Source organism: Danio rerio, chromosome 25, assembly GCF_052040795.2.
Source record: "Danio rerio strain M-AB ecotype USA chromosome 25, GRCz13ab, whole genome shotgun sequence".
Taxonomy (NCBI): domain Eukaryota; kingdom Metazoa; phylum Chordata; class Actinopteri; order Cypriniformes; family Danionidae; genus Danio; species Danio rerio.
The window spans coordinates 22,590,702-22,603,761 of record NC_141045.1 but is presented as its reverse complement, the minus strand read 5'-3'; the positions used below and the strand labels follow the sequence as shown (position 1 = coordinate 22,603,761).

General features: G+C 36.0%; 1 protein-coding gene across 1 annotated transcript; it reads right to left on the bottom strand.

Moving 5' to 3' along the window:
- Positions 1-3,935: 3,935 nt before the first annotated feature.
- Positions 3,936-12,529, bottom strand: fgl2b (fibrinogen-like 2b). The gene is made up of 3 exons (XM_087312234.1): positions 12,303-12,529; positions 5,871-9,658; positions 3,936-4,853 (listed from the first exon to the last, which is right to left on the bottom strand). Exons 2-3 carry the CDS (start codon positions 9,496-9,498, stop codon positions 4,150-4,152), a joined length of 4,332 nt encoding a protein of 1,443 aa, XP_087168360.1. The 5' UTR covers positions 9,499-9,658; positions 12,303-12,529; the 3' UTR covers positions 3,936-4,149.
- Between the last annotated feature and the right edge of the window lie 531 nt (positions 12,530-13,060).

Below are 13,060 nucleotides of genomic sequence, written 5' to 3'. Positions count from 1 at the left end.
CCCCCATCCACTTCATCTACCCCCATCTTCTTATATACTTAATGACCAGGCGGGAACCCTGGGCTCAGTTATCTCCTAGCTCTGGGTTCTCTCCCAGGACAGCATGCCAAACCTGCTATTAGTATCAAGCAATATCTAATGTGAAATCTTGAAATTTGAACAAAAGTGGCAAGGTAAAAAGTAACAAAGGCTGCGATTATTTGCTACCAGATTTATTTTCAGTTGTCATTAACCCACATGAAAATATGCTTAAGTAACTTATTGTAAATGTTGTAGTGTTTTTTTTTAACCATACTGATACCTCCAATAGAGATAAAGATGTTGCACAATCAGCTAAAATGCTGCTAGAATTTGGTTGTTATGTGTGGGCAATAAATATTTTTTTGCAATAAGTTATATATGATATATTGATTATTGTGACAAGATGATTTGACATTATAAAAATGAGCAAATGCTGCATATTTTTACATTTGTGTACTTGAGAGGTCAATTCACAGGTCAGAGCTTGAACCAAGCTTGAACTTTGTAATGCAAGAAACTTCGAAACTTGTCACATGAGCTTTTGTTTTTGGTCTTCTGCATTTCCTTGCGTGTGAATGAAAGTCTATGGGGAGAAAAGTGCAGTGTGACCATGGCTTTATGTGGAGAAATTGTCAATTCATCAGGGCTCAACAGATGCAAATTTAGAAATTAATGCAGTCAAAACATTAATCAAAAATTGTATTTACATAATACATGTTTGTGCTGTGCATATTTGTTTTGAACAGTGTTGGGGAAAGTTACCTTTGAAAGTAATACATAACAATATTGAGTTACTCCCCCAAAAAATGTATCTAGTTTCATTACTTTTTATGGAAAGTAATGTGTTGCGTTACTTTTGAGTTACTTCTTCATACCTGCCTGAGACTTGATCTCTTTCAGAACTTGCAGGCTTTTTTAAATAGAGGACTTCTGCATTTAACAACACTAAAAACTACCTATGACCTTCATTTACCTTTAAAAAATTATTTAAAAAAAAACTAATAATGATCCCTTCTGAGAACATCTTGATGCTATAAATACTGTATATACAGATTAATGAAAGTTAAAGCTATGTGTTTTCTACCTTTTGTATTTTTGTCTTCAAAATCACTGTCCATTGAGACTATAATCCTCTTTTCTTCCATGTGTTCAAAATAATGAGAACTTTCATCACAGAAATGTAAGGCTCTGCCATTATGGTTTTTGTCTGTTTCCACATTGAGCTAATTTTTCCATTAAGTGTAATTCTACATGGTTACACTAATTTTACTTCAGTAAACTATTTGTTAAAAGTGTATTAATTAATCTAAAAAGTAACTCAAATATTATTACTTATTTTTAAAGTAATGTGTTACTTTACCCGTTACTTAGAAAAGTAGCATTTTTACGTAACTCATGTTACTTTTAATGTGTTACCCCAACACAGGTTATAAATATATAAATGAGCACATGCTTGTATATGGTTGTATGTAAAATATTTTAGCTTAGATATGAAAATATATGTAAATATTTTTGTTTTGTAGTCTGTTGCATTTTATGTATGTTTGTATTTAACAAAATTAAATGAGAACAAGCTAAAATTGGCTCAATCCCTATGCTCTCAAAAAACTTTATTGAGACTTACTAATGCTACAATAATATACACAGCACACGTGTAAATGCAAACTTTTATTTTGAATAGTCATGAATGAGTCATTTACAATTGTAAGCAGTCTTTGAAATGCATTTGAAAACTTGCAAATTATTACAATTAGCAAATAACTTTAAGCAGATCACGAATAATACAAAAACTCAAAACATTTTTTTGAAGGAATGTTATGATGTGTAAAATCTTAATATATTGTAAAGAATACAAAAAGAAAAGTTATCCGTTGAGACAAAACACAAAATCAAAAGTGCTTTGGCCATAGTTATGCTTGCGATACTAATGTGGTGTTAAAATACCAACTGGAATAGTAATGAGGATGTACCTCTCAATCAGTTTTCACTACAGATGATGATTATTTGTGGCCCGAACATTCTTTTTAAATGACTTGTTTCAGCTGCGAAGCATAACCCATAATGTAAGCTGTAATCACGTGTAGAAAATCAGTACATACTTAAATATCTGTGCTGTTGTTTTCTTTCATTGTTGACATTTAATAAATTCTGTTAGCCGAAGGTAACTTGAAGCAAGTTATTATTCCCATTTATTTCTACTGAAATTAAAAATTAAACTTTTAAAAAGGTTCTACTGTAAAAGATGCATTTGTTGGGGTTTGCACCTATGGGTCAGTACCCCATTTCAGTGTCTGCATGAATTTTACATATACAACATTTATTTATATATATATATATATATATATATATATATATATATATATTAGTGGTGGGCCGTTATCGGCGTTAACGCAAAAATCATCGTTAATCTATTCTCGAAGTTGAGTTGGGAGCTGGGTCTATTCTACGCAGGCTATGATGACTTTCACCTTGATATTTTAGCGCAGATGTATACCTGACCGGTGAGCTGTCTGACAAAAAAAAAAAAAGTGTCCTTCTGAATCTTCCACTTGCTTTGAAGACACTACTGACTATGTTTGACTTAGTGCTTTCATGTAAGAGTTTCCTGTAATTTTGGAGTTTGGCAATTTCACTTTAACTCATGAATATTTCATTCATGCTCCTGTGACAAACTGGGGTATTAGACACAAATAAATAAGTAGTAAGGAGTGTTATGGAAGTTAATAACCCACGCCAAATGAAAAAAAAAAAAAACTGCATTTCACTGTGCGCGTGCGTGCGTGCGTGTGTGTGTGTGGTCTTTTACTGACAGCCACCTGTGTGGATCTTGTGGTAAAATATGGCCTACATGACGGTAATAGTTTTATTGCAGTGTTTACTTCAATAACGCCACTAATATATGCAAACTCCACATGTCTTAATTCCATTTCTGTTTAGTTCAATTATGACTTTTGTTGGATTAAGGTGATTAAAGTTTGCTGTTTTGGAGATTATGTAGGCCTTCAGTTCGAAATTCATGTTTAACTAAAAAAAAACAGTAAATACAAGTACATCTTTTGAACATAATTTATTTTCATTACCAATTATCATAGTAGATCAGTTAAGCCCCTGGTCTAATGCGCCACCTGGCTTGGGAAACCCATTCTCAAAGACTTCTATCGAGTCATTTTTTGGGTAACACACATTCTGAATGCCTTCGGCAGAATTCAAATGAGCCATTTTAACTTAGATTAATCTAGATGAATTCCAAGATTACAGTGAGATTAATCTCAATAAAAAAAATGAATCTGTGCCCACCTATAATATAAATGCAATTATAGTGTCTAAAAAAGAAAATCTATACATACATAAAGCAAGTTCCATCCTCATTATCATAACACATATTTATGTAAAACTGAAACCGCAAACTTAATCTGGCTTATTCTGACCTTTAAAAAACTGACCAGAGTATATATTTTATGTATTAAAAACGTCTTGACAAATAGGCAAAAGTAAAACCCATTGGTTAGAAGAATATTGGTTAAGTGTGAATATTTAAAATTATTTTAATGTCATTGAATCATTCTTGATCTAAATATGCCTGTAACGATTTTTTTGTTTAACTCAATGACATTTTTGTAGGTATCTTCTGTAAAAATGTCTAATAGTGTTTTTTTTAAACTATTAAATAGGACACATTTTTATTTAAAAGAAAAAAATGCTTGAAACCCCTTTTTGACTTATAATGATGGAAAATAGCACTTAGTTTCCATTAAAAAAATTTAATAATGATAAAACAAACAAAATTACAGATGCTTTTATTCAACGTAAAATGTTTGCATTGAGAAAAAAAGAGCATATATCCATGTAAACAGTCATGGACTGCCCCAGACTTAAAAAAAAAAAAATACACAATATACAAAATAACAGCTAAATCTGTAAAAGCATGTTTTTATTGTTTATGCACTACAGTATTTTCGAAGCATCACAAAAGTGCTCAGTTTTGTATATCAATGCTAATGTTTACAGCTTAATAAACAACATATTTACTAAAACAATTTTCTGACACCACACTGAAATCTGATATTATTGCAGCAGTTACTTTATGATTCAAAAGATAGCTTAATTTAGTTCAGTTTGTTATTCGTATTAGTTTGCATAGTTTGTAGGTCTTATCATCATTCTAACAGTCCTGAATGATTGTCTTTCATTAGTTGGGTAATATTCCATTGTAATGTTGTGCCATGTACCCCAAAATATTCCATTACGTACCCCTTTGTACTTTGATTGATAATATTTCCCATTTAAGTTTGCAGACATGCATGCATCAAACCACCAGCCTGAGCTGTAATAGGCTCCACAGTTTCCTGAGGGATACTGGTCATTGTCTCTGTCCGGAGTGGTGAAGAACTTCTGGTCATGGTTGTACTTTTTGCTAAATTGCATGGCATTGCCAGCTGTACCAGAGTAACCATCTATGGACAGGCGGTATTGTTGGCTCTCATTGGCTATGTAGAAGTGGTCATATTGGGCGTATTCTCTGATCCCTTCGAAATCTTCAATTTCAATTCGCAATGACATGTTTTTCGCCTTTGTCAGCAAGTGAATCTTGTCATTGCCAAGCCAGAACTCTCCTATTAGTTTCCCAAATCCATTTTTGTACTCGTCCCATGTGCGATTAAAACTTGTGCTACCATCAAAGCGATGTTGAATCAACGTCCAACCTCCGCCAGAGGACGCCATGTCGCAGAAAACAGGAAATGTAGTGTTTTTTGGTCGCGGCGTTAGTCTGTATACACCATTCCTTCGAGATTTCGTAATGTAATCAGCACAGTCTTGAGCAGGTCTTTTTTCTGTGGATCATAAAAATAATTTGAGGTTACCTCACCCCACTGTTAAAGAAATATGCTATTACTGTGTGTAAACAACATAAATCTCCATGCTTTTATTTATGTGCATGTCTTACAGGGAGAGTTTCTTTGCTGTTGTCATGTTACAACTAGAGGAGCTGTTTACATTTACAAAAGCATTTTTATTTGTGAAAGTACTTCACGAAATACTTTGTGGGAACATTGCGGAAAGTTCAGTACAAATAAATCCAATAGGGTTGAAATTGGAAAAATAAACATTCAGATGAATCTCTGGATCATATGAATTTTTAAATAAAAACAGAAAGAAGATGATGCATCAACAACAAAGCTGCGCTCTGAACTAAACTTAATATTTTAGAGGGTTTTGTTTTGACCCCCTGGATTTATTTGTTCATTGTTTCATAAGTTTACATTAAGCAACACTAAGATAAATTTTGGTCTCCAGTCAATACAAGAGTAAATGCACAGTATTGTCTGTAATTAATCATGCATTGCTGAAAATTGTTTGAGCTTTTGAACCTTTAATCAAGCTCAACAAAGACACCACATCCTGATACATCAGACAAAAGATGACGCCTACAGCTGGTCCTCTTCACAAAAACCACAACATCTGCTATTCAGATGACGATCCAAGTCCACTTATCCCTGTTATGGATAATGTGCAATCCTATCACACTACCAAGATAAATTGTGGGGTCACAGGATTCTTTGTAATGTTTGTCTGAGTTCCCTTTACCTGTGGTTGTTTTTAAAGAGGTGTCCCTATTTGAACTCTCCTGAAACCTTTGGTGCAATCTATACAAAGTGTCACTGTGACTTATTCCACTATACCGTAAGCTTCGTGTCAAATAAACATGCACTGCTGCCATTCTCCAAACACTCTGGAGTGCTTTCTTGAGTGTGAATTAAGAGCAAATACTCCTTTAACTTGAAATGTTTTAAACTTGAAATGTTTTAAATAAACATTAAGAACATGTGTTGGGTAAGAAAATTCCTCACCTCTTTCAGGGGCCAATGGAGTCCTCGTCTGGCTTGTACTGGGTTGTGAGTGTGGAGTTGATGTAGTGTTACAATTACCAAGGCAGGTGCTGTGGATTTTGTTTTCTGCTTTCTCTCTCTCTGTTACCTCATCGCTGACTGCATGGGATTTAAATCCCTCAGCTGTGTCCTCAGGGCTAAGTGAGAAAACTTTTGAGCCCTTGATTTCTTCAGTATTTGTAAGCGTTTCCAAAACAACTGGAATTGCATACTTCTCTCCACTATAACCATTGGCTGTGTCCACAGTGTTTGGGTTAGATAATACATCTTTAGGGATTTCATCCACTCTGTCTTTATTAAGCTTAATATGTTCCAGTTCTTTTGTTGCTCCTATACTTTCAAAACTAATGGGTGTATCCCGACTGACGTTTTTAGGCATTTCGACATGCGCATTTGTCACTGAACCAGTGTTTTTTGTACTATCTCTGTGCTGCATGTCTGTAAAAGAAACTGTTGAGTTTATTAATTGTGTTGTTCCCGGATCCTTAAATAACTCTTTCTTCTTCAGGGTTGGTGTATTTGTCCCTTTTTTTCCTCTTTCCAATTTATCAGCTGTTCCCAAACTAAATGTTTTGCGTTCTGTTCCACTAGTAGGAACATTAGATCCTCCACTTTGCTGTATGTTTGGATTCTCAGTGTTAAGTATCAACACAACCTCACTATTGTCTCTAACATGGGTTTTACCTTGTTGAACCTGATCCAAATCTTGCACATTAGCTGCATTTTGAGAGATTGGAGGGGATTTTGACTCTGTATTGTTGTTTTTTATCCAGAGATTATGCAATACGGTTGACCTCACATTTGGTGCCGGTCCAGTATTTTCAAAACTTCTGGGTGTATCCTGACTGGGGTTATTAGACTTTTCAACATGTGTGTTAGTCACTGTGTGAATGTTTTTCGTACTGTCTCCATGCTCCATGTCTGTAAAAGAGACATTCGATGTTATAAACTGAGATGCACCTGGTTCCTTGGGTAACTCTTTCTTTAAGGTGGATGCGGTTGGCCTTTTCCTCCCACTTCTGATTTTGTCCTCTTCAGATGGATTTTGACCACTAATACTGGCACCTCCTAAACTAAAGATCTTTCCTTCCTTTTCCCCAGCTGGTGAATTTGATGTGCCCCTTTGCATTGTGTTAGGATCCTGTGAACGGTTTTCATTATTTGAGATAAACACAATCTCGCTGTTGTCTCCAGGTCTGTTCATAGCTTCTTGAAGCTTATCCAAATCTCTTATGTCACCTGGATTTTGAGACTCTGGTTGTGATTTTGGTTCTGTAATGTTATTTGTCGACTGCTGATTATCCAGTACATTTGATGTTATTACCTGTGGGATGTGTTTGATTTCACCTCTTCTTACAGTAGGTGTTGCACCAGTGGGGCTAAAAAATTGATTCCTTGTGCTTACCTTTGTCTTGATGCCTCTGTTTGTGTTCATCTCAGTTTGAAAGTTTGGCTTCCTCCTTGTATAAATTGGTTTCAGTATTCCAGAGACATTTTTCCGGGGAACATGTCCATTTCTGACTGGGATAGGCAACTTTAAAGGTTCCCCAACACTTCTGTTTGCTGACATTTTACTTGTTGTGTTAGGTCTCAGTTTGGGGCCTGTATGTGAAATAACAGTGGTGTCTGAGTTGCTTTGAAGGCTTGGCATTACATACTTTAGTTCTTGTCTCACTTCATGTGTCATGCTGATGTTTTTCTTGCTGTTCTGAGGCTGTTCTGGCACAGCTTTGAGTGGAGTTATTGAAGATCTTCTTGCCCCGTGGCCTCTCACGGGTGATTTAAACCTGCTGGTCATTCTCACATTGCCATTTATTGATTTGCTCTTTACCGCTGGGACAATAGTGGGCTTCACAAGATCTTCTGAAAATGTAGCTTCACTGTGGCTTGGGATGTCTATCTTTAGAGTTTCTGCATTTAACGAGTTAAAACCCATTTCCTCAATTGTCCCTACGATGAACGTTTCCGGCTGTATCTTATCTGTGAGATCTGGAGACATTGGATTAACTGTCCCTGCATTAAGAGTTCTGTCAGCCTTATCTAAAACTTTGGAACCAATTTGTCCATTATTACTTTTTGTGATTGGGTTTAGATATTTTTCAATTTCCACCTGTCTTCCTGGGGAAGGCAAGTCCTCTCTATTCACAGAGGAGTTACTAATAATTACCAGACTTTCACTCAGTCCAATGTGCTTCTCTTCCTCTTTAACTGTGTTTGGCTGTCCAGCTTGATTCATAATACTGAAGTCTGATTTGTTTGTGTCCGTGTGACTCACATCACCTTGCTTTTCTTTCCTCAGATTTGTTGGGAGTCTTGTAATCTCAGTTATGTTTATGTTTCTTGAATTGTCTTCTCTAACTGTAGTGACTTGGCTTACATGTTTATCGTCTGTTTTGGGACCAGAAACGCTACTGAAGTCTTGTTTGTTTTGGTCATCTGTTAATGGACTTGATCCTCTGATTGTCCCAGATTTTGTGTTTGCTATATGAGGACTAGTTTCCTTTACCCGCATAATGCCACTCCTCGCTGGAGAAAATCCAGCCTTTTCTGGCTGAATCATACCCATCGTTTCCCCGACTTGTGGATTAGTTTTTCTCATGACAGCAGGGTTCTTCAATCTATCTTCATTGTTAACTTTGACAACTCTACTGTTTATGTAGGAACCTCTTGGCCTCAATGGTCTATCTCCCCCAGGAAAGTTCAAAACTTTTTTGTTAACTGCTGATGTGCTTAAATCTGTTGTCCTTATGTTAGGATCTCTTAATCTATCCAGATCAGGCACATTCTGCACTCTTCTTCTCACTGTCACAATGTCACTGACGTTCCCTGCATGGCCATCCCTGAGAACATTTGGCTGTTGTTTCACATGGGTTACAAATTGTACATCATCCTTTTTCACGGGAAGGGAGGGTTCTGCTAATCCACTGCGCTTTAGTTCCCTTTCTGTCCCTACAGGTGTAGGCACCTTTGAAATATCCTCAGGTACCTCAAGGAAGGGGTTAATTTTTTTTACATCTTTATTCATCTCCGATGTTGGATCTGTTGTGCCTTGGTTTAGATCAATCCTCGATTTAATATCCCATTCCTGAACTTCCAATGTTGAATGATTAGGCCTTTTCTCAAACCCCTTGATGGTTCCTTCACTTTCTGATGTGTCTCCTTGTGGTAAGGTTGAAGAGAAGATTTGAGCAACTTTTTCTCCATCAGGACTTGGTGTGTTCTTAACACTGATATTATGCCTTGGACTTTGATACCACCTTTCCTCTTCGTCACTACGGTCCGTCCATCCACCCCTCCTGTCACTGTGCCTGTCCTTACATTCCTGGCAGTCTCTTCTCAGCTGGTTGACAACTTCCTTTAGGTTCTGCAGCTCCTTAGCCATTTCTTCCAGCTCCCTAAAAGGCCTGGGTAGCTGGATGGAGAGAGGAGGGAGGGTGAGTCGATAAGGGCAGAAGTGTTCCTCGTCCCCGCAGTGTCTCTGGGGCTTCAGTTCTACCCATGAAGCAGCATCCTCAGAGGTTTCTGGGCAGATGTCACATACAGAAAATGCCAAGATGGTTCCCCATATGTAAAACACAGCAAACCACATTGTGTCCTTTGTGGTGAGCAGGTCTTTTCAATGTGTCGAGAAGTGTATGAGTGAGAAGGAACAGGAGGGACTGGAGGACCACCTCCCTTTATAGAAGTGTGAGAGCTCAGAGAGGGGCGATGCTCAATGATGACTCTCAACAGAGGAGTGTAGCAGCCTCCTATGAGAATGATCAAAATACATTCTGTACTGTCTATCATTACTGGTTGAGTATATTATGAATAAACAAATAAAAACTTGAGATTTTAAAGCAGGATAAATTAGTCACTGCATAGGACTTTTTATAGCAAATGTCTCTTAACGAGTGATCTGATCTTCAAATTCCACAAGACCAAAATGCATTTGTATTAAACATACAACATGTTATGCTTTATCTCTTTACAAGTACTATAGTGTAAATATATCTTGTTTTTAAGTAGTCACAATTTAAAGGGAGAAAAATCCAGATTTTTGTGCAATGTTGCAGTTGCCACAAAGATATACAATCTTGTTATTATTATTATTTTTTTCAATTAGGGTCTTCAAATTATTACACTATTTTTATTTAACCCACGCTTGTTGGATCACACCAATTGAGTTTTGTAGGTGTTTTTGCACAATCGTTGTTGGGTTAGGGGTTTAAGTTTGGGTTTTTATTTGTGTCAATGTTACTTTAACTTTATTAAGCTGGGTTCCAATATTTGCTGTTTAATATGTTTTCAGTTACTGAACCCTTTTTAAGGGTGTCAGAACTAAGAAGCATAATGTGATTTGTCATTTGCATTGGCTGACCCTGACATTTAATCAAAACCATCCCAGTTATGATCAGTCTTTAATCTAGAACATACAATGCATTCTATGCATATGTCATATCCTTTCTCACATGTGCAGATATGCATATGCAGGAGAATCTGATGGCAGCAGCTTCCCAACATCCTGCCAATAAAGCAACACGCCACACACACACAGACATATGCATCCAAGCCACAGAAGATTCAAAGCTGTGTGAACAAAGTATTTGGATTTTTTTGAAGGTATATGTTTATGTTGCTCTAATTTAAACATGTCTTAATTATACAATACAATTTTTTTTTTTACAAATATGAAATACGTTCATTATGAGAAATGTTGTAACAACCATACAAATTATGAATCCATAGTAGTCCAAGACTCAAATCTTCCTCCTTTTTGTTAGCAACGTCCATCTTCCAACAATCCAATCAGTAACCAAAGATGAAATTTTTCACCACTATATATATTTTTTTCTCATTTCAAAAACCATGTCATCAAATCAAATGTCCGTTTGTGGGGAAGGGACAATATTAGCTTCTGTTTCATGCCGACTTTAAGCATGTCTTAATCACACAATCTTGGGTTTTTTTTTCCCTTACAATCATAAAACACATTATTGTTTTAAGGCTTCGCTGTGAAGTATAATACTGCACTGACTGAAGCATCTGTGATGATATTGTTGACAGGATATTTCTCATTTAATTGCATGCCATTTAGTCAAGCATATTCTGAGATGTTTATTTTTCCCCATTTTGAAAGATTGCTTGACTACAAAAAGATCTGCAGTTTGGTTACCAAGATGGCTGCCAAACATCAAAATGAATGAACTTTCATTTAAAGGATTTTGGTAATACCCGCATCCAAACAAAGGATATAAAGCGAAAAACATTCTTTGTTAACAGTCTCAACTCAAATGTTGATTTTTAAAGAGATGTGCTGACCCCACAACAACTTGAAAATGTCATTAGGAGAAATGTTGTAACAACCATATAAACAATGAAGCACAATAGTCCAAAATTAAAATCTTCCTCCATTTTGAAAGTAAAGACCATCTTCCAGCAATCCAATCGGTTTCCAATAGACTTAATCATCCACCACCCTATATTTTTTTCTCATTTCAGAAACCATGTCAATCAGATGTATGTCAAGAGAAAACATACAAAAAAAAAAGTACACTATTGGCTTCATGCCAAATTTAAACATGTTTAATTAAAAATTATTGTTTTTTTCCTTAGAATTAGGAAACACATTAATGTTTTCAGGCGTCCGCTGTGAAGTATAATACTGCATGAACTCTGAAGCATCTGTGATGATAAATGTTGACAGGATATTTCTCATTTAATTGCATGCCATTAAGTCAAGCATATTCTGAGATGTTTATTTTTCCCCATTTTGAAAGATTGCTTGACTACAAATAGTTTAAAGGGTTTTGAATACCCACATTGACACAATGAATATAAAATGAAAAACATCCTTTGTTAACAGTGCCAACTCAAATATTGATTTTAAGAGATGTGGTGATCCCACAACAAACTGAAAATGTCATTACGAGAAATGTTGTAACAACCATATTTATTAACCATGTTTATTTTTCCCATTTTGAAAGATTGCTTGACTACAAATAGTTCCGCAGTTTGGTTACCAAGATGGCTGCCAAACATCAAAATGAATGAACAATCATTTAAAGAGTTTTGAATACCCACATTGAAACAAGGGATATAAAATTAAAAAAAACAATTTTTAAACAATGCCAACTCAAATGTTGATTTTAAGAGTTTTGGCGATCTCAAAACAAACTAAAAATGTCATTACGAGAAATGTTGTAACAACCATATAAACATTGAAGCTTTAATAGTCCAAGGCGTTAAGCAAGACTGGAAACTGTTGCGTCCAATTGTATCTTAATATTTTGAAATCCCAGTGTTTACAGATTCCAGACAGAAGTGATTGTCTTTAAAATGCTCGCTTCTCAAGTTTTTAATAGAGAAATTATAACTCAACTCCCAGTTTTATTAGCACAAATCAAGTCTTACCATTTATGGACAAGACGGTTATTGTGCAGTGCCCTTTTAGATGTCAGGGTCTGAAATCCCTCTGGGATGATTCAGCCCATCGGTGTCGCAGTCTGTGTAAACACTCCCAATTTTTCCATAAACCATCTTACAGAAACATTTGACCTGTCAGATGGGTTTGAGTACCACATTAGCGACCGTTACGCCAGCACATCTGCATGTTGTGGCAGTGATTATTATGTAATTGTGATTCAAGAACAGACAAGTGCACTCAACCTCTTTCCTAACAGTTATATAACACAAATGAGGCAAATTGTGTGGGAAACCCAATGAAAGTGATTTGCCGGCTTTTGTCCAGATTTTCAGACTGTAGAGGGGACATCTGGAGTTGATGGTTACAGTGCATCAACAACAGATAACGTCAAGAGCGATTGTTTGCATTACAAAAGCCTTGACTTCATTAAAGTGCTGGCTAACGCTTGCACAGATTCCTCTCACTGTGGCGACAACTTGACTTTTGTTTTTCAGTGATGATCTTCTTGGAGTCAATTGAAACAGTTTGCTTTTGTAAATGCGTGCCGGATCTGCACGAAAGTCTGGAATTACAGTAATTATAATGTAATAAATATGTCATATCAAATTTTGGGAGCGGTAATGGTGTCAGGCAGGCAGTATGAGAGATCACAAACTGTGAGACTTAAAAGTCTATGAAGTTTAAATGATGACAGAGTTTTAATTTTTGGCATAAACTAGCACTTTTAATGTCAGGAACTGATCTA

What these genes read in the sequence shown, in the direction of transcription:
- fgl2b (XM_087312234.1), bottom strand. Translation starts at nt 9,498, where the DNA reads ATGTGGTTTGCTGTGTTTTACATATGGGGAACCATCTTGGCATTTTCT. An exon ending in TCCATTGGCCCCTGAAAGAG is followed by an intron (nt 4,854 to 5,870) that starts GTGAGGAATTTT and finishes TATGATCCACAG; the next exon opens with AAAAAAGACCTGCTCAAGAC.